Consider the following 22,927-nt stretch of genomic DNA (forward strand, 5'->3'; position numbering starts at 1 on the left):
CGTTGAGTTTTGCATAAACCAAAAAATAAATTACTCTAAAAAACTATATATATAAAGATATCAAAACGGGCTTTGCCCGCCAAGCCCACACCCCATCTATTGGCAAATTATTCTGTGAACCCGGGTCTAAAAATACACAATTTATATATTGAATGTTCACAATTTACATACTGAATGTTCACAATTTTACATACTAAATGTTCACAATTTACATGTTAAATGTTCACAATTTAAATTATGAACATTCAATATGTAAATTGTGAACATTCAATATATAAATTATGTATTTTAACCTGAATCCAGTGGACCTGGTTCCATCTATTAAGATTGGGGTTAGGTTTGAATTTTATAGGGCCATCCGTAGCAAGCCATGGGCTTAGCCCACTAATTTATTAAAAGAAAAGTTTCTAAAATTAATATTCATTATTAATATTTCTTATTTTGACAAAAAAATAATAAACATATTCTTTATTTTATATTTGCAATTATATAATATATGATCTTCTTTTCTAAAGAATAATAATAATATATGAACTAAATTGAATTATTGCATATAACCTCTAATTTTTAAAGACCGATGAGTCTACCAAAGAAGTAGAGGAATTGAATTAGACCTGGCAATTGTCGACACGAAACCGGACACGAAAATAACAAGTTAGTGTTTAGCCTTAACATGTCCCGGGTCGTTAACGGGTTGACCCGTTAAGAACCCGTTAAGTTTTCATGTCTTAACAGGTCAACCTGTTAAACCTATTAAGAACCCGTTTAACCCGTTAACATTATCATGTTAACCCGTTTACACGAACCCGTTTACACAGACCTGTTTAGAACCCGCTAAGAACCATTATCATTTTTGTCTTTGCAAAATATATCATGAACATGGTTAAGAATGAATTTACTACATTAGGACAAGATCATACGCCAATTATTGATGTTCAACAATATGAAATCTGAATGTTTATTGTGTTCAATTTTATTCTAAAAACTAGTATGGACTTCTTTAATTATGATGGACTTCTTTAATTATGATTTTTGGATGCTATTTTATAATTTTATGAATGTTATAAATTGAATATTTTTTAGTTTGTTTGATGAATTGGATTGTATGTTTTATTTCTTTTTTATTTAACTTAATTTTAAATTTTAGTTTTTAATATATCAATAGATTTAGCGGGTTTAAATGGGTTTTGTGTCATATCGTGTCGACATGATCTGAAACCCGTTAACAAAACGTGTCTATCGTGTCAACCCGTTTAACCCGTTAACAAATCGTGTTCGTGTTACAATTTTGAACCCGTTAACCTTAACGTGTCGTGTTCGTGTTTAGCCTTAGCGTGTTCGTGTCGTTATCGTGTCGACCCGTTAACGAACCCGTATACACGAATTGCCAGGTCTAAATTGAATAAAAATTATGACATTTTTTTATGGATCAATTAAAATTAAAGCATATCATGTCAACTATTTTTTTAAAGAGTAAATGTAAAGTTACTTTGTTTTATCCTCACTTGAATGCAGCAAGCATTTTTCTTAGAACTGTTGTTGCCTAGCCATCAATTTAGGTAGTGTTTGGCTATTTACTGAAGCTTCTCAAAGGAAACAAAGAAGAATAAAACTGAGAAACCTTAATCTAGGAAGGCAATCTAAACCTTAAAAATTAAAATCCTGTTAATCTGTACCACATTTCTCATCAAAATCTAAGATTCTTAATCTGTACTGGCCATGAAGTTTCATCTTTAATTTACTACTGCAACATTATGCCTCCAGTACCTTCAACAAGAAATCTGAATCATGGCTTCTGAAACTTCCCATGAACCCACACTCTTTTCATGCTCTTCCCGTTTCGTCGATTCACTGACTTGACACAACAATACTCGAGCTCGACCTGTAGAAGCGCTCAAAGGGTTATTAAGTACTCTGTAAAACGAAAAGTGTTAAGAGAGTCCACATTGAAGAAATAAGAGAGAACATATTGGTTTATAAGGTTGTAGGGGTTAGACTAGCTAATTGATTGGATTCAGTCTTTTAGTGTGATTTAGCTCATGTGCATTATAGCTCAATTGAGTGACCTTTGCCTATCTTAAAATATACTCCGTAACAAAAAGAAAGAGAAATCTTTTTGCTTCGATGTGTTGCGTTAGTAAAGTTTTACCTCAATGAAGCCTGCACTGCAGAATAAATCCCTGACGCTCTCCAAACAAAAGAAATAAGATCGGGTTCCATCACACCGCATATATTCCCTGAATCCCACTCTTTGTTCGGGTTCAAATCGGAGCATTGTCATATCATAGAGGCCTGAGTTTATAAACCTTAAAGTTCATCAGAAGTTTCTGGAAAACTAACTAGGAAACAGTTATGCTATACTGCGTTAGGCAATTACCGTAGTCCCTGAATAAGAGCAAGCCTCCCGGTCTCAAAACAGAGAGGCACTCGTGGATGGCAATCGGCATCCTATGTATAGGCAAGGCCGATAGAGTAAATATCTGCACATTAGCATATACCAAGAAATACTCAAAATTTAGCAATTTCCTTGTGAAACTCTTAATTGAATTGTAAACCGAGATTGCACATACTAAGGTAAGGAAATCTACACCACCGATGCAACAAGAATTCCCCACTAAGCACGATGGATCCGGAAAATATCTCTTCCAATTGCAATTTGAATCTGCATAAATCGTAAGTACATAAATAAAGAAACCCTTCGTTTTGTCTCGGTGGAGTATTGTATATCATCTTAAATGAAATATATCTGCAGTAATAAACATTAGAAAAAATTACACTTTTTATCCCTAAGTTATAAGATAATTATAGGATTCATCCCTACTTGTTGGTCGTGCTTATCGTCCCTAAGCTATAACTAACATTGCAAATTTTGTCCTTTTTCTAACAAAACATTAGGGACAAAATTTGCAACGTCAATTATAGTTTAATGACGAAAAACAAGCACGGCCTGTTAGAAAAAGGACGAGAAGTGAGCACGACTAGCAAGTACAAACGAATCCTACAACTTAGGGACGAAAAACGCAATTTTCCCTAAACATTATTCCAAGTGATCCACAAGAAATTGATGAGGTTAACTACCTAACGACCAAGCTCGTCGCTCGGGTAATGAACTTTCTCGACAAGAATTACATATCAACCACTGAGGAAACATGCTTGCAGAAAAATCACATTGGAATAGGTAGAAGCGTTGTTCTGCTGATGCCAAATTAGCAGCATTTATATTCTCTTTAGTCCTCTGAACAGCTTCATCGCTACAGTCGCATCCATAAAGAAATATGCCCTCATTTCCACTGCAATATGTCATTAAGGTTTCAGGGAAGCATATCATACGCAGCTCAGTAGGTACTAAAAGTAAGGAACCCTCAAAATCAAGACAGAAAAGTGGGTAAATTTCAAAACAAAATTGAAGTTTGTGGTTACCGCAAAATCGGGAGAGCAGTACTGCCATTACCACATCCCACTTCCAAGACTATAGAGTATTCATCGCAAGAGGCTATTTCAGGAAATTCCTTGAGCAAATAGCGCCTCTCCTGTGTGGAAGGATAACTCTTCAGCTAACACTAATAAAACATGACATGAGAAAAAATAAAATTAAAAAAATGGCAAAGCAGTCTATGAAAGTTCCCTGACCAAATTCAGACAAGAGAAGCCTAGTTAATTTTACCGAACCTAGTAAAGACAGATTCCCAATTCAGTCTAGGGTGATAATTATGAACTCATATGTCATCAAGAGAAAGAACAACAGTTGGTAAGCCATATCAGACTATCAGAGAGGGGCAAATGAAACAAAACCTCATTTTTACCTCTTTATCCCTAAACACAAGGTATCCACCTGAGAAAGATCTCCAAAATAAGCATTCTTACATCAACTATCATGTCAAATTCTTCTTCTTCTTATTATTATTATTCTTCTTTTGACTGACAAGAGAAACTCACAGCCACTACTCAAGGTATGCAGAATGCAGGGGTAATCCCTCCCTTGTGTACCCTAGCCGAAAAAGGACCTCAAGAAGGTAAACCAGGCTAGATTGCCCATAGTTAACTGGCTCGAACCAAGAAAACCAATAGGCTACTCCCGCTGGAGTTAAACTTATAACCTGATTACCAAGTCAATTGTCTAACCAACTTCGCTAGGTTACCTATAGCTGACCGACTCAAATCAAGAAATCGAATAGATTGCTCTGTTGGGAGTTAAAACTTGTAACCTAGTTACCAAATACTTGCCCGGGGTTAGCCCCAAATTCTTATTATTTGAACAAATATTCCTAATGCCTGCTTGTTCATATTGAAAATTTAATCACAAGCCCCTTGTTAAGTAAAGATCAAATCTTTGTTACGAGCCTTTGCATATACTGCCATCTTATCTGAATTGGGGATAACATTAAAAAAAAAAAATTGAAAATCAGAGATTACCCATTTCAATTAGACCCCAAAACATCTCAAAAATTCTAGTCCAGGTCTAAATGCCATATCTTAACACACATGGAACACAATACAAATACATATAAGCTATGATACCTTAAAGAATTTTCCGGTAGAATGACGGGTATGAAACGTATTCCAAGCTTCAGAATCTTGTTTTGGCAAAGAAGAAGAAGGAGGAGGATGAAGATCCTGGGTTCCAATGGCGGGGTTAGTGTAAGGGGTTAAGTGATAGAGAAGAGACGGGTCGTTCTCTACGTCTTGCTTGAGTTGCTCCCATTCGAAATCCTTGGAATAGTAGTTTTCTGCTGCCTTCATCTCTCCCCCACTCTCAAGGGTTGGAACTTGGAACGTCAAGAATTGGAGACTCACCCTAGCTTAAAAACATGTCTATTTGTTGTGACATTATAATTTGAAATTTTCACTTTTGATCCCCGATTATTATACATAAATCACAGTTGATCGTTTGCTATTAAAGTTTTTAACTTGCATAGTTATGTAATTTGTATCACATTTGATTATGTTGTTCAATTTCTCGCCTAATTATTGTTGGAAGTCTTTCTTTTCTGGAAGGAGCACTATATTTGCTTCTTCCAAAAGGAATACTTCTGGAAGAGCATTGCATTTGTTTCTTCTTAAAGGAACACTTTTGGTAAACGGTAGGATCAAATGTGATACAAAGAGTTAATTTCATTTTTAGTCTTATTACTATTAGGATGTTGTCAATTTCAATCCACAACTTTCAAAATTAACAATTGATTACTCTAACTATTTAATTTTTATCAATTTTAGTTAGTCCGACCAATTGCAGCAGAAACCTTTTAATTCAGTTTAACCGAAATCTTTTAATTTAGTTTAATTTTTTAATGATGGAGACAATATTGTCATTCCATGTTAAAATGAAAAGGGGAAAGTGACAATTGGCCTACAATTTGGCTAGACTGACTTAAATTGATAAAAATTGCATAGTTAGGATACTAAATTGTTACTTTTGAAAGTTTTGAACTAAAATTGACAACACCTCATAGTCATAAGACTAAAAGAAAAATTAACTCCGATACAAATTATATAGTTATGCACTTAATTAAAAAAATTTAATAATCAATGACCAAAATCTACTATACTAATAAGAGCCAAAGAGAGTTAGGCCTAAAATGAGTACAAAAAATGGCGGTCAAATTATTTAATCAAATTGATGGTTCAGATGAATTATTTAATCAAATAGATGGTTAAGATAATTCAGATTAATATTATTAATAGAGATTACCTAATTTAACCTTACTTTTATGATTATCCGTTAAGTTTTCCGTTAAATATTCTCTTCCCCGTTAATATTCCGTTAACTTTTACCTTACCCATTAATTTCTATAAGAAAGGTCTTAGGTTCGAACGTCATCTCAATCAAATTTGACATAGTTAAGTTTCTCACTCTATTTTACTCTTATTAAATTAAATAAATTAGTAGATACAACAAAAAATGATACATATGTATTTCTTTAATTTAGAATTATGTGTCTACAATACCTTTATTTGAAAAAATTATTCATTATCAAAAAATTAAATTAAATAAGAGAAATAATTTCATTAGTTATATTGTCTTTATTTTCTCTCATGCAAAGATTCTTTACATTCAAATTTATCAATTGATATTCATTACATTGTCCATTATCTTATTTTTACAATATCTTGTAATTAAATATCAAAGTTATAGTACAAAATAATGTTATATATTTATTTACCAAGTATTTTATTAATACTATGAAAAAAATTAAAATAACTTGAAACTAATTATATTAACTACTTGGGGATTGGTTGACAAAGAGAGTACTCAAATAATAACCTAACAAATTGAAGTGGAATCACTCTATTTTACTCTTATTGAATTAAATAAATTAGTAATTACACCAAAAAAAATGATACATATGTATTTCTTTAATACCATGAAAAAAATAAAAAATAATAGTTTGAAACCAATCATATTAATTACTTGGGGGATTTGTTGACAATGAAAGTAATCAAATAACCCATTACCCAGCAAATTGAAGCGAGAAACTACCTTTTAATATCTTTGGAATACATAATATTTTAAATTTTCAAATTATTATTAATTTATTTAATTTTTTTTCTTAAACTAGGGATTTCTTTATCCACAATAACTCATTCAACTATAATGGTTGAACCAAATAAACTCCAAGCAGAACACCTAAAGGAAAGTCCATATATAGCTCCTATATCATAATCTCATTGCATGACGTTGTCATCTATGCTACCAACAATATCCGAGTTGCAAATAACACACTACCAACAAAAGGAAGAGAACAAATAGTAAAGATGAAGACAATGACAATGTTACTCAAAAGAGAATTAAGAACCACTTAGAAAAATTCAAATTAAAAGTAGTATTTATTTAGACTATTATTTTTAGACCAAATATTTAGACTATCGATTTTATAAGGTTGCAAATATTTATTTTAGTAATAATTATAATGAATTTTTTATATTATCTTGGATTCATATACTTTGAGTTAGATATTTAAATACAAAAATTCGACATTCAATTACCCATGTATAAACTTTTCCTATATAATCTTGCATTGATATACTTTCAAATATTTATTTGAATATAAACATTGGGCATTAACCCATTCGCGCAATGCGCGTATAAAACTAGTATGATTATAATAGTCAGTAGACAAAAAGTGAAATTTATTTTTTCGGACATTTTTTTTTTTGTTTTTAAACTTCATTTGTGGGTATAGAAAAAAAAGAATTAAAAATTAAAAAAAATTATCCGTCCAAGTACCTCTGATGGAATAGTATCACTGTTTTATAAATTGAAAAATATAAACTGGAAACTGGAAAACGAATAATAGAAACTGTATTATGTTCATTTCAAAAAAAAAAAAAAAACTGTATTATGTTACTTTTTTAATAAAATTATAATTGATTGTAAATATTTAGCTTAAAAAAGAAAAGAAAAGGTAAGTCACACTTTTAGTCGTTTAATTATTGACTATAATATAATTTACGGAGTAATTTTTATTTTTTAATTTTAATTAATGTGATCTCGTAATTACTTATCTCGTTATAAATTTAGTACTCGAGTTACAAATATAGTCAATATAATCTCTTAGTTTTTTTTAATTGAAACTTGACATTACAAAAAACATTAAAAAAAATAAAAAAAAATTGAGGGACTACACTGATTATATTTACAATATGATAAACAAAAGAAGGCCACGAAAACAAAAGAGGAATTCTAGGAAGAGAAGAAATAGGAATAAGAACCAACATACATGGAACATGCTAAAAAAATAAAGTTTCAAAGTTGACTCTTCATAGAAATTGTTTATTGACATTCTTGATTTAAATTGATTAGTTATACAACCTAAGCTACCGATTAGAGTCAAGAGACCAACTTTACTCGGAAGAATCTTCTGAACTGCGAATTTTTCAGTAAATCAAATAACATGTTAAAAAACAAACACAACCATACACAACCTATCTTCACATCCATTTCTTTTAAAAAATTATTATTTCTTTTTAACTCCAAAGGATGTACCAGGAAACAAACATTTCAGAATGCAAGTTTGCAGAAAAATATATTCAAGATTGTCTAAAGGATGAGATAAAATTTCAGAACTGCAATTGGATGCAAGGACTGACTATTCATTAGTTTCTATTCCTTCATTTGTTTCCAAAGAAGAAAGAATGATATGATGCCACTATTTGATAGTAATCTTACATAATAAGCCAACCAGACTGCAACCCAACATAAAATTGGATGTGTAGAACTTCACCAATTGAGCATTTGCTGGCTTGGATGTAGGATCGTCGTAGCGTTTATGGGAACAACGAAGGCGTTTAAGGGTACGTCTAAGGTGCTCTGAGGTCTAACGGGAAGTGTAACGCCCTCAGGTTCGTCTTCTTGTCTTCACGGGCCTTCACGGGCAGAATGTAGGACTCTCTGCAGCTCATCTGCTAGTCTTTGAAGGAGGACAGGTTTTTGTATGAGACCATTCATCCCCACTTGGTTACATTTCTCCCACATATGTTCCTCTGAGCTTGCTGTCAGGGCTATGATCAAGGGGCGACTACCCCGGCCCCGGAAGCTGTTCCGAACCCTCGTTGCCACTTCAAATCCATCCATTTCAGGCATGTGAAGATCCAGGATGATGACTTGGAAAGAGGCCCCCGAGGGCGCTAGGGCACTTAAGCATTGAAAACCAGTCGAGACAGCAAACACCTCGCAGCCTAGCTTCCCGAGCAGCTTCTTAGTCACCATTCTATTCACGTCGTCATCGTCTGCCAGGAGCACCTGAATCCCCTCAAGCGTAGAGCTCGAAAGCTGTTTCTCCCGGGGATTTTTAAACTCAAAGACACGCCTTCTATAAGACGACTGCTTCTGAAATCTGAGAATCAGTGTCATGCTTTGCGCCCGACCCTGAGAATCCGACGACATCCATATATTTCCTTGCATCATCTGCAGGCTCAGACCATCAAGGACAAAGAGATCAAACACGAATCAAGCAGTAGCAGAGGAGAACATATGAATGATAAACTCCAGGCAACTCTTCAGTAATTTGCTACTTCACTTTTTAAAATTTCTTGAAATAAATTCTGATTGCTAATACATCAGGTATAAGATATAGGTAAACTCAAGATTAAAATCTGCAGAGAAGTGACAAATATTCAACCTTAAGTAACTACAAGCCATGCTTTCCCGAGTGTAATACTTTACAGAGTTACTCATCTAGTAAGATTGTAGTAGTGAAATACTACCGAAAAATATGACCCAAGATACTAGCTTCGTGTTCCACATTCTTAAGAGTCCCACATTGAAAATATAAGAGAGGACATATGGATTCAGTCTTTTAGTGTGGTTTGGCCCATGTGCATTATAGCCCAATTGAGTAACATTGGTCCAATCTCGACCGAATCTCGGTTAGCCCAGTTGAGTGACCCAATCTTAGAACATAGTTAAGTTTGACACTCCTAGCACTTTCGAGCAAAGTATGTTCTCACTTATATGACATTTTTAGTTTCTCCCGTTTTGTGCAAAGGCAAGACCTTTAAATCTACCACAGAATAGAATGACCAACTTTAAAACACAGAGAAATCAATACAATAATAGTCGAGAACTAAAAGTGGAATTTGCTCTAATAAATTATGCAATCACATATTCACAATATTCCATCTGCAATGAAATATCGACTTGCAATAGGTTGTTTATGAAGATTAAAACACGACTAATTAATTAGTTATCCGTGAATGAGTTCAACAAGAATGAAGAGTGTAAATAATTCTAACCTGCACCAGCTTTTTGCAAATATTGAAGCTCAAGCCCTTCTTTACATCTTTGCAGTTATGCCTGCCAGCACCGAAATGAATTGTCGAAACTGAGCTGTCTGGTCGAGATCCTTCAACGCTGACTTCAATTTCGAATTTAATTGTTACCCAATCATCAGCTGGGCTAGGTTTTCTCGTATTCCAAACTTTATTATTTCCTTCCTCGGTTCCGCTTTCTTGAACCACCCTGAATATGACAGAGCCCTTTCCATCGCTGACATTTAGCAAGTGTCCAACCATATGCAACAAGACCTGAAATGTTCTCTTCTCGTCGCCCATCACCTGATTGGGCAAAGAATTTGGGATATCTGCCAAAAAGCCAAAGCCCTTGTAAACGGACATGCACTTCACAATGGAAGATGCTTCCATGATCAATGAATGTAGGTGAAAGAGCCTAATTTCGACGAGGAATTTCCCATTGTGCTTGGCGGTTATCTCCATTGCATCGCTCATTAAAGTTGAGAGAACAGTGCTGGCTTTTACCATTGTGTCGACGATAATTCTCTGCTCGGGGTTTATATTGTCGTCTTGTAATATGGAAAGCAAGCCTAGAATTGAGTGCATTGGCCGCCTCATCCCGTTATTCATCACTTTTTGAAAAGAATCCCTAGCGTGGCTAGCCTTCATGGCATCCTCTTTCGCCCGCTGTAACACATGGTTCCTCTCTTTCAACTTCTCCCTCATTGATTGAGACTCTTCGAGCACGGTGGCGTGGGATAAAGCCACAGCCACCTGATCAGCCACCACTTCCACTATCTCCATCTCGTTATTGCCCCAAACACTATGATCACTAGTACTCGGGAGAACCAAGACTAAAATGGCATAACGAGGGCTAAAAATCTCGGGCGTTCCACCTTTGAAGTTTGAAACTTGCAGCAATGGCATCCGAATAGCTGCAACAGCACCCGGTTCACCAGTCCCGCCACTGCTTGCTGCTGCAAGAACTGAATCTTGCCTCAGAATCCTCACCCCTTTGATCTTTTTTATCTCTAGCACATCTCGATCATTAATCGAAAGGGAACACTTTTTTCGAGCTGCTGCACCGGGGTTCAGCTCGTGGGTCAGGTTTATCTCCGCTCCCTTCTCGTTTGGCATCCAAACCGCACAATTCTGAAGATTCAAAGTTTTCGAAAGCTCAACCAGAGTAGTGTACAATATCGTGTGCTTATCAATCGACTTTCTAATTTCTCGTGTTAGCATACGAACGTGCAAGCTCGCTTCCTTCTGTCTCTTCATCATATCAACCTCTTGATCCAGCTCCAAAACATTCTGCCTCAAGAAGATCTCCCTCACTTTGATCTTGAGAATAAGAGGGAACAATGTCAACAGGGTGATTGCGGTTGCACACGAGACGAGCGCAGTCAGGATTTTCACAACCGTCAAAGACACTATCAACTGGAAGGAAGGTTGGGCACTGAAAGTCCATCCATTGAGCAAATGGGTCAATCCACACAGCACTATGAACACTATGAATTGAACCAGAACCCATTTGAAAGGAATGTTAGCGCAGCTAATGAAGTACAGCAACTCGAGAGGAATCGAAAAATAAGCAACTGCAATCAAGAAATCACTCACTTTCTGGCATTCTAGAATGCTCTCTATTCCCCAAACTCCTTCCTCATCACAGTGGCAATCAATAGCTGACACAGAAACGAAAACCGAAGCGATAAACAATGCAAGAAACAACCACCTCAACATTGCAGATTATTGTCTTATTGTCTTATTGTCTCAGTCCATCCACATAAAAAAGCTTCAATCCACCAAAATTCAAAAGAGAGTAATCCACTAATCCTTCATTCCCTCTTACATACACCCAAAACCTCTGCCATTACTCCCATCAGATACCATCTTCTCTATTTTGTATATCAGGTAAATCAACCACAATAAAAAATTAATATAAATGATCTGTCACGGGTATAGATCTAATTAATACCTCAAGATCTAACATTTCAAAATTTGAACACACCCTAAATTTCCCCTCCTCCCTATATTATATTGTCTCCCTAAGCACAATCACCAACAATTTACAGAAACAGTGCCTGTTTCTTCTCCAAGATTCCTATGTTTCTAAACAAAATAGAGAAAATCATTAGCAAAAAAACTTTTAAAAAGTGCAGCACAACCCATACAATCAAGGCCGAGTGAAAACTGAAAAGCAAAACCCCAAAGCCCAAAAAACAAAACCTTTTCAATCCTAAAAATAATACCCAAGTTCAAAGAACTGACCAAACACAATCACTTTCAATGGATTTCCATCAATTTCATCAAACCAGAAAGACCCACATCCCAATCTTGATCTCTGAGTCTGAACCAATCACAGGGGTTACCTAAGGGGCCAAGGGGTAGTCCCAATAAGGCAAACTATACATTACAGTTTCAGTCTCCCTCAAAACAAAAGATTCCGGTTCTGGCCTTCTTACAACCCCAAGAAGACGAGCAAGAACGCGAAAAGGTTAGAGCTTTGCTGGGAAAATTCAAAATAGCCCCTTCCCTTCCACCTAACACAGTGCCAGATTGCCAACCCTTTGGTGTATGGAACTGAAAAGAGAGAGAGAGCATCAAATTCAGGGAGACACACACACACTAGTCAACCACCAAGTGTACTGTAAAGTTTAAAAGCAAAGCAAAGAAGGTATCAAAGGGAGTTTGACTCATTGCTGCAGAAATGAGAAGAAAAGTACCCACTTGCATTTTTTTTTTTCAAGCTGTTAGTATACTGTGTGGAAATGGGAACACTGGCGATCATATATTCATTTGTGCGCATTTATTGATAGCAATAGATAAATAAAGATAGATAGTAGGAGTAACAAAGAAGAAGATCCAGAAAGTGGATATTTTATTATCAAATCTTACCAGTGAAATTTTGGAGGGTCCACTGTCCACACGATAGTTCACATGAAGAATGCCTAAGGTCTTTTTCGTTACAAAAAGATTTTTTTTTTCTATTTTCTATTTTCACTTCTTTCTTCTTTTTTTTTTTTTTTTTTTAAAAAATAATAGATTGTTTGGTCGTAGAAAATAATAGAGAATGACCTTACAGAGCTAATTCAAGTGATAGACCACCTAACCTTAAGTCATCACTTTAGTGCACATAGTGGGGTTTGACTCTCACCAGCATCTTGAAGTTATGGCTCCTGAAGCTAGAATTTGAGCTCCAAATTGACAGAACTATGGAGATGAATTCCTTATTAGCATAATCAACTATAAAGATTGTCCGGGAGATTGTTTGGGGGACTCACGATTTATCTTATCCAGTAATTTTTGGGCAATGGTAGAATAGCCAAAAGATAGATATTTTAGTTACAAAAACAATCCAACAACTTAGACAACAATGAATCTAAACTCAATAAATAAAACTTTAACATACACATTATGAGTTTTACTTTTATGTCATTTAAAATTGTCTTGTGATCCTGGATCAATTTTGAAGAGACTAAAGACTCTATTAATTGCTAAATAATAATATTATTATTATTTATTATAAATTATATTGTTTGGGTTGGTGGTGAATAAGTTGTTGGTCCCTTGACTTTTAATTCCACCCAAAGTGGTCTTACTTGGCACAAACTGCTAGTTGATTAGTTATTACAAACTGCTACTTGGCACAAACTGGGTTGGTGGTCATATATAGTCAAATGCCTCTACATAATAATGATACGTGAGGATAATATAGGAATTCATGTAATAACTTTTTTCACAAAATATGTGAAAAATAAAATATCAAAAGAGTGGTCAAGACCTTGTGGTTTAGTGGCATTCGGTTGCACTCCCATATGAAGGGGAGTAGGTTTGAGATTCAGTGGAGGTGATAATGACTCTTTGTGCTTAATTTTGAAGAATTCATTATCAATTAGAATAAGTTCTTCATCAACCAAACAATGTGAAATATATCTTTTTTAATCAAATTTGAAAAAAAAAATCCCATGGAAATATTTTTATGTGAACCAAATAGACTAGATGTATCTAATAGTCAAGAAGAAATAAAAAAAAAAAATTAAGTTTCATTTAAAAAAATTATTAAAAAAATTGGTTCAATTGTTTGATTGGTGAAATAGAAATTACTGTGAATATTTTTTTTTTTTTGAAAATGAGGTGGATTTTTTTTTTGTTTTTTTTTTACTTATTATTATTTGTTGTTTTTGTGGCTCTTGGTACCACCTAGACCTCAGCTCCTGGGCTCTTCATTATGCATAGACCTTGGTTCCTGGATGAACTTGGAACCAAGTAGAGGCTCTACTTGGTCCCTTGCTCCACTTGGTTCCAAGTTCACCCAGTCCTCTCAGGACCATTTTACCAAATTATTCCGACTTTTATTTGGGATGAGATTTGATTCTTAGACCTTCCATATGGAAAACAGCAATTATGCCATCAAATAACAACCGCCCCCGTCCTCGTCCCCATCTCGACAGTGAATTAAAAATAGTCTCCATCCTTTCCCTCTCGCGGGAAATTAAGCGGGGACGGAGATTGCCCATCCCCGATCAATTCTTAGTCAAAATCTTAAATTAGTGTAAATTTTAATTTTAAAAATTAAAATCTAAGTCTTAATATATATAATTTTAAAAAATCTAATTTTAAAAATTACTCCTCCCCTCCCTGTCCCGTCCCCACATATATATATATATATATGTGGGGACGGGACAGGGAGGCGAGGAGTATCTCCATTCCCGTCCTCGTTCCCTGAAAATTTTTCTTATCTCTGTCCTCATCAGGGACCGGACAAATTGCCATCCCTATTTGAGAAATTACATGTTGGACAAGAGATTTAAATTATGAAATTACATGTTAACTCTTTTTTATTAAACAATTGAATGACAACATTTTAAATGAAAGACTAATTATGATAAACACATTAAAGTCAAGAATATAATTAAGCAAAATTAAAATATTTTTTTTGGTGAATAGGAGGGGCGAAAGGCCCGGGTGAATAAAATTAAAAGAATATGACTAAGTGTAATAATGTCATAATAATCAAAGACTATAAGTAAACTTTGTTCTTATCTGACATTTATTGAATATTACATCTTAATCCATATTATTTACATATTAAGAACTAGTATTTTAGGTAAACTAAAGTCTTCAATACTGCCAATGGCCTTGTGGCTGGTCTAATGGCACATTGGCACGAAGTGGCTCTGGGAGGTAATGGCTTCAAGCCTAGTGGGGCGCTATTGACTCTTGTACTTCAGTAGGTTGATAAAGTAACTATGAACGGCGACTACATTCTACTAGAGTCAGTAATACTACAAAAAACAAAACAAAAAAAAAAAAACAAAAAAAGTCTTCAATACAAAAGTGGTAAATAATAATAGACTATTTTCATTATGTAGACCGTAGAAAAGTGTTCTTACATCAAGAATTTGATACTGAAGTAGAAGTTGAGAGTACACACAATATTTTTCATAATTATAATTAAGGTCATATTCACATTTGGCCATGGAGTATTATTTTTGTTAAGATATGGGAAATAAATGTAGCATGACTTGTAATCCAAAGGCTTGGATTTTATTGGCTTGAGAAAATGTGTAGTATTTCTGGGTTTTGGTAGATAAATGTTCAGTATGGGCAGGGGGGCACGTCGAAGTCCATTAGTGGCCGCAGGATGTTTTGCCGGCGTCGTACGGCGGAGGGAGGGTGGGTGGAGGCTTGTAGACAGATTTGACGGCGAGACAAAAGGAGGACAAGTGGGCGTTGGCCGTCGTTATCTCCCCGTCACATTGGGTCTCCACCCAAACGCAACTGGTTGGAGTTTAGGTTCAAATTTCCTACGATGGGATATCAGAGATTTTGATGTTGGAACCTAGGAAATTATAAAAGATTCTATGAAAATATTTTTAAAAATCCTTTAGAGATATTGTATTTTTTAATTAAAAAAAAAACAATGTGAAGAGGGGAAAAAAAGAGTTAAAGGGTTTATATTTTTTGAATTATTAGATTTGTGCATGGATTTTGATTGAAGATCGAAGAATTGATAGTTCGAAGATAGTAGGGGTCAGTTGAGCTAAAAGAGTACAAATTGTATCGTACACTTTGGAATTTATCGTAACACTTTGGAATTTACCATACGATGTAAGGTATACCCTGATATATGTTCATTGTTAGTATACTACAAGTTTATTTTGATATATAATTATTTTTAATGCATTGCAAATCAAAATAAACTTATAGTGCACCAAAAATGTACTCATATCAGGGTCCATCTTGCTAGTGAATCATCATCTATGGTATAAACATTGCTAAAAGAGTAACATGAGCAAAGGCATATGAAAGCCCATAGAAGCCTGGGAAGGCAAGTCCAAGGCTAGTGTGGTAGTTGATAAGTGTTTAATTTAATTGTCCATATTTTCACCTCTAAATTAAGTTATTTTATTTGTAAATCATTCCAAACTCATGGGATCATGACTAATTTGTGTTATTTTAAGAAGTAAGGAGTTGGAAAACTTTGGAAGTAAATTAAAGGAGCAAATCAAGGGAAATTAATTTGGAGCAAAAACTAGCCAAACTAATATAATTAGCCAATCCTTAGAGACAAAAGTCTGCTACCACAAAGGCCATCACGTCGTGAGAGACCTCGTGAAGTATGCCCTTGCGGACCAAGCTTGCTATCATGCGAACCGCCATGCCGTGAGGGGGCTCGTGAAACAACTCGATCTTAGCGATCAACTTCTACTATCATGAAGTGATAAGCTTCGTGAGACCAAGTTCCAACAAGTAAGCCAAGTTCTTTTATCACGCACCTTCGTCACTTCATGACACAATTCTTGAAGCCTAGTACACTGAGCTATCTTGGCCCATCACGTCGTGACGGGCTTCGTGATGCGCCAATTCCTATATGTAAATAGCAGAATTATGTCATTTCTCAAGGGTTTCGAACATCACACGAACCATGCATAGCTATTTCCTACTCGTTTTTTGTTTTTTTTTTTTTTCATATTTTTAGGTTTAGATTTATGTTCCTCTACACTTTTGGAACTTATATTGAAAGTTCAATTCCACATTTGGATTTCAATATTCTACCATCCATTTCAATAGATAAGCTTTATTTTCCTTTTATCTCTTTATCTTGCAATGGTTATGATTTACACTTGTGCTTTTGTACACGTTCTTTATGCTATTGAATCATGAGTAGTTAGTTTATGGGCTTGAGCTGACTATATGGTTGTTTTGTTTATCTTGATGCTTTATTTGTGATTAATAATGCATAATGGTAAATTTCTATCCTATGTGTTTATCAGGGTGTTGTGAACATATCTTGTTAATGTTTGATGTACACATTCATTAGCATGTTTTTGGAGATCGAATTCTTGACTACAACAAGAGTTGGGTCGAGGATTCGAGCCACCCATTGCATAAACACAATTTCTCTCTATGAAAATAAGGGAAATTGTGAGCTCTTGGTGCTTTGTGTGATTGAAGAAGTTGGAGTTGATGAATCACGAGACTTGGACTATTCTTAGTTCTAATCTTTTTTTATTGATCATAAGAGTGGCTTGTAGACTAGGATACCTTAGTGCATTCTTGCTTGATTCCTTGGTTATTTGTTCTCCCTAATCCCATAGGCTATTGAAGCATCTAGAATATAATGTTGTCTTGCTTAAGTCCTAATTTTCTTGTTTAAAAAAAAAGTCCTAATTTTCTCATTATATGTTTAATTCTTGTTTATATGTGTTAGTCATATTTGTTTAGTTGTTATTGCTCCATTTGTGTTGTGAATTGCTTAGCTTCTAGTGAATTTCTTAATATTAGTGTCTAGATGCTTTTTCTTCTTTTAAAACAGTGTCTAGTTGCTTATTGTCCCATATCGTGTGCCATATCCCCCAATTCTTAGAGTACCGTAAAATACTTGTGCTTCCCTTAATTGTTTGAGTTCCGAATTCGCTAAGAAAGCGATATGGAATCATGTGAGTAGCTAAAATATAAAAGCTTAAATGTCTAATAAGAGTTTTTTCCCAAAATGATCCCTCGACTATTGCTCATTCTCAATTTTGTATTTTGACTTTCAATTGCACCTAATGTGGTCCCTTGACTTTCAAAAACTCACCCAATTTGGTCATCCGTTACATATTCCGTCAAATCAGTGTTAAAATGGAGGGCATTTTCGTCCATTTACCTATTGTTAGCCTCATAAACATTGAGAAATAGTTGAGGGACCGTTTTGAGAATAGTCAAGGGACCATTTTGGGAAAAACTATTTTATTTATTTCATTTTTGTTTATTTTCATTTTTTAGACTCTATAAAATTAGAATTTATATACATTTTTTTCTTACAAATATAAATACTTAAAATCATGCAATCCATCCTAAAAGTTTTTAACTTTTTTTACAGACTTTTTCCCTCTATCTAAATATACAAACTATTCCTATGCAGATTTACAATAAGTTTCGTAAATTTTATAAATACTCATTTTTTAAGCACCGATTAAAATAATTCTTAGTCACATCCGTAATACTAAATATATTACTTTGGATTTTTTATAAATAAGATATAATATTATTAAACTCAAATAATTAAAAATAATGTGCGCACATCACAAAAGATTTTATGATTGACTTAAAAATTAACTATAAATTTTATTGTTGAATACAAATTGACAATTATTAAACATTATTTTTAATAATTATTGTGTCCCGTGTAATATACTAAAATTATTAGGTAGGATTTTTATAATTAAGGTATAATTTAATTAAATCAAAATTTTTTAAAATAATGTGTCCACATTACAAAATAAATTATACTTGCCTTAATAATTAATAATTAATAAAAAAAATAAGAAGAGGAAAACATATAAAAGATGTCATACAATATCTTAAATAATGTAAAATAATATAAAATTTAATAATTACTTCGAAATCAAATACAGAAAATATTGCAGGAAACATTGACGAGATTTTACTTTCGGCTCATCTGAGAAGTTTACTAGAAAAATTTACCTTTCGGTTCAATATTTTCCCTACATTTTACACTCTTTGGGTGTCTACGCTTGAAAAAAATTATTATTTTCAATGGTAAAAGTAATATTTAATGTGATACATAGTGATTGATTGTCTATGAACATAAGAAATTAAAAAAAAAAAAAGAAGTATATGAGTATTTATGAAATTTACGGAACTTATTGTAAAACTTCATAGGAATAGTTTGTATATTTAGAGGGGAAAAGTCTGTAAAGAAAGTTAAAAATTTTGAGGTTGGATTGCGCGATTTTAACTATTTATAATTGTAAGAAAAAATGTATAGAAATTCTATTTTTATAGTGTAAAAAATGAAAATAAACAAAAATGAAATAAATAAAATACTTTTTCTCAAAATGGTCCCTTGACTATCCTCAAAACGGTCCCTCAACTATTTCTCAATGTTTATTAGGCTAACAATAGGTAAATGGACTAAAATACCCTCCATTTTAACACTGATTTGACGGAATATGTAACGAAGGACCAAATTGGGTGAGTTTTTAAAAGTCGAGGGACCACATTAGGTGCAATTGAAAGTCGAAATGCAAAATTGAGAATGAGCAATAGTCGAGGGACCATTTTGGGAAAAAACTCGTCTAATAATCATGGTATAACTACGAGTGAGGATGAATGGTCTCACCTTCTATAAATAAAGATCTTATAAATAAAGATCTTATTGGCACTGTTTGGTAAATAATCAGCCTATCAGTCAATTTTAACTTATTTTAACCACTATTAGTTGTTTGGTTAATAAGCTTTTTGTAACTCTAAAATACTAAAATTCAAAAGACTACTCAAATCAGCCTTTTCAATTAGCTTTTTGAGAAAAAAAATTATACCAAACAGCTATCAGCTAATAGCCAATCTATCAAACAACTTTTTACAATCAGCTAATGTTATTAACAAATCATACTTTCTAACCCAAACAGCCAACCTAATCAGCCAACAGTCATTTACCAAACATGGTCATTGTCTTCCATGATATAACGCATCCTTTATAGTAACGCAACATCTTTATTGTTCTTGCATTATTTGTGTGGCTCTTTTGGCTTATTTTGCAATCTAATCCCTATATTATGAGTTAGTTCTCGAATTTGTCTTGCCCTAAAAAATTGAGTTTTATCATAAGATTTAGTCTCTAAGATAATAGTGCTTTGTAAATTCAGTTATTAAGATATCAAGTACAAGTATTACAAATTTACTTTTTAATGCATCTTTTAAAGTGGTTATTATTGGAAAAATAGTACTAAAATGGTATTTAAGTGGCCATTTTGTGGTACAATTTAAAGTGGGGTCCACAACCGATTTGGGTCGGGTCGAAGTGGATTCGAGTTCTTCGTAGTGAGATGAAGAGATCCATATATTGTACGCTCAAAATGAATAATGTGTGAATGAGAAATTGGTTCTCAAAGTAGACTCATTTGAGATGGAATTTGAGGTGAGGAAAAGCTTGAGTAACTTTGTCTCACATTGGTTGGGAAGGAAGATTTGCCCCACTATAAATACAAGAGGCTTTTTAAGGCTAATTGACTTGTATGGCATAGAGGCTCTCTCTCGCGCGCAGAGGGGGGGGTGCAAATCAAATCCCAAATTGAGCCTGAAAAGGCTTGACTCGTGTACGCAGGTGCGGGCACGAATGTCGTCCGGAAAATTGGCTGGTCTTGCGGGCATAAGTTATGATCTCTCGTTCGAGACATCAACTGCGGGCACGAACGTCGTCCGGAAAATTGGTTGGTCTTGCGGGCATAAGTTATGATCTCTCGTTCGAGACATCAAGGTGAACTGACCCCTCGAAGTGGCGTGCAATGTCTCGAAGCATGCACTTCTTGACGTCTCGCGGCGCGGGTGATGTCTCGATGGTTCGCAGACTGGAACCATGTCTCGAACGCGACGTTTCACCTATTACGAAATTAATTTGATTAATTCCAATCATTATTTTCAGTGTTATTTCGTGTGTAATGGACTTGTTGTTAATGTTGGTTAGTGGCAGAATTAATTTCTGCTAGTGGGTGGAGGTTACAAATGAATTATCAAATGCCATAATTAATGCTATGATCCATTCTCCTCTACTATATATTCGTAGGTGAGCAGCAGGTTTTGGACACACCAAGAACTCACGAAAATACTCCGTTTTTCTCCTCAAAACACTGCTCATCATTCCTTCAAGCCACCTGCGTTGATCCCACGTCCTAGTTCGCCGGATACCTAGTTTGTGTGCTCAAACGCCGGTATCGTAGTACGTTTTATCTTGGGAAACCTAGACCGCAACGCTCCAGCACCCCGGGAGGCGGTAAATAAGGTTTTAAAGATAGTGGCAACACGACTCGTGCTTCCAACCACCCGAGATCGTCCAGTTTTTCATCCAAAGTTGTATTCCAGGTTTATCTAGCCTTTGTGGTTTATTTCCTAGTGTATTTATCCTTCGTGGATATTTATTTATTTGTATTTTCCATCTTCTAGTAATTTTCGAGAATCAATTTCCTTACCGTTATTGTGGCTTCTCATCTATAACTATAATAAAACCACATTTTTTTATAAATAAAAATAATGTTCAGTGGCAACCACATGAGATCGTCCCGTTTTTCATCCAAAGTTGTATTCTAGGTTTATTTAGCCTTTGTGGTTTATTTCCTGGTGTATTTATCCTTCATAGATATTTATTTATTTGTATTTTCCATCTTCTAGTGATTTTTGAGAATCAATTTCCTTACAGTTATTGTGGCTTCTCATCTATAACTATAATAAAACCACAATTTTTGATAAATAAAAATAATGTTCAGTTTCCACCTACCCATTATATTAAAAACTACGTAGTTTTGATGAATTTGCACAACATTAAATTATAGTTGTAAATTAGAATTTTTTTCACATTTATTGTTAACATTTTAATAAATTTGATAAATAATAATACTAAAGTTTATTCTAACGGGATGTGAGGTTATTTAAGGGAAGAAAATAATATAATAGAGGGTAAAGAATGAAAATCATAAAAGATTACTAAAATCAAAATAATATGAACCATTCGTTCAATTCGAACCTAACCGGACACAACCTAAATAGTATGGACGGTTACGATTATGATTCAGAATCGAAAAAATAAAATAAAATAATTGTTGAATTTAGACTATTTTAAAAATAAGAAATAAAATTATAAAATAAATAAATAAATAAGTTTTGATTGGCGGTTCAAAATCGAAATTGAAACTGAACTGATTTATCAAAATAAGTGTTTGATCATTTTCACTATATATGACTGAGGTTCAGTTCCGGTTCACGGTTCACGGTTTAACAATTATTTTATTTTATGTTATTTTTTCGGTTCTGAATCGTAACCAGAACCATCCATACTATTTCGATATGATTGCTACAATGTCCGAGTAGGTTCGAACCAAATCGTGATTATCCATACATATAAGCAATAATTAGTTGGAGAAGAAAAATAAATGAAATAGTTATTTTTAAGGACAAAAATGTCAATTTAACATTACATGGGGAAAAACCGCCACTTTAGTAATTAAGGGGGAAAAAGTGCTATATACATATAACATAAGGGAAAATGTGTCAATTTTCCATTATTATTATTATTATTATTATTATTAATTAATTAATTAATTAATTAATTAATTTGAGATGCCGTGTAGGAAAGTGTGTAGGGAAAAAAGGAAAAAAAAAAAAAAAACAACAATTTTTTTTTTTGCTGGGCGTAGTAAGTGCGCTCAATGCGCATCTACAATGTTAATTTCTTATTTTTACACTTGTAGGAGTTCAATTTTCTTCTCTTCTCTCACATCTCTCTTCTACATTAGCTCAAAAGCTTGAAAAATATCCAAGAAAATTTCTTGGGGTTTCTATAACCTGAACTTTATTAGAGCATATCAAGATGAGTTTTTTTCCTTAGGTAGAGAGGAGAGAGAAGAAATTATATTACACATAAGTGACTTTTATGTAAAACTCACAAAACAGAGAGAGAAGAAACATTGTTGGTCTGCTGCATTGTGTACACCAACAATGCCTAGTGAGCGTGTTTCAACAAAATTTAAATTTTATTTTTCTGTTTTTTTTTCTTCTCTTTCCCCCCTATTCTCTATCCAACTGGCTAAAATTGATAATATACCAATACTGATGGTGATGTTCTTAGTAAGGTTATTCACAATAATGTTTTTAGAGGGTGGGGGGTGGGGGGTGAGGGGGGGGGGGGGGGGGGGGG

General features: G+C 34.1%; 2 protein-coding genes across 3 annotated transcripts; both read right to left on the reverse strand.

Annotated features, from left to right (window-relative positions):
• Positions 1-1,604: 1,604 nt before the first annotated feature.
• Positions 1,605-4,776, reverse strand: LOC116020732 (tRNA N(3)-methylcytidine methyltransferase METTL6). Of its 2 annotated transcripts, none has more exons than XM_031261234.1 (7): positions 4,519-4,776; positions 3,421-3,530; positions 3,079-3,290; positions 2,571-2,662; positions 2,378-2,480; positions 2,150-2,292; positions 1,605-1,882 (listed from the first exon to the last, which is right to left on the reverse strand). In XM_031261234.1, exons 1-7 carry the CDS (start codon positions 4,738-4,740, stop codon positions 1,787-1,789), a joined length of 978 nt encoding a protein of 325 aa, XP_031117094.1. In that variant the 5' UTR covers positions 4,741-4,776; the 3' UTR covers positions 1,605-1,786. The 2 variants fall into 2 exon arrangements, with proteins under 2 accessions (XP_031117094.1, XP_031117093.1); XM_031261233.1 differs by having other exon boundaries at positions 3,421-3,554.
• Positions 4,777-7,997: 3,221 nt separating this feature from the next.
• On the reverse strand, positions 7,998-12,539 carry LOC116019805 (protein EIN4-like). Its single transcript, XM_031260139.1, has 2 exons — positions 9,733-12,539; positions 7,998-8,905 (listed from the first exon to the last, which is right to left on the reverse strand). Exons 1-2 carry the CDS (start codon positions 11,467-11,469, stop codon positions 8,357-8,359), a joined length of 2,286 nt encoding a protein of 761 aa, XP_031115999.1. The 5' UTR covers positions 11,470-12,539; the 3' UTR covers positions 7,998-8,356.
• Between the last annotated feature and the right edge of the window lie 10,388 nt (positions 12,540-22,927).

The sequence above is a fragment of the Ipomoea triloba genome, chromosome 5 (assembly GCF_003576645.1).
Source record: "Ipomoea triloba cultivar NCNSP0323 chromosome 5, ASM357664v1".
NCBI classification, from domain to species: domain Eukaryota; kingdom Viridiplantae; phylum Streptophyta; class Magnoliopsida; order Solanales; family Convolvulaceae; genus Ipomoea; species Ipomoea triloba.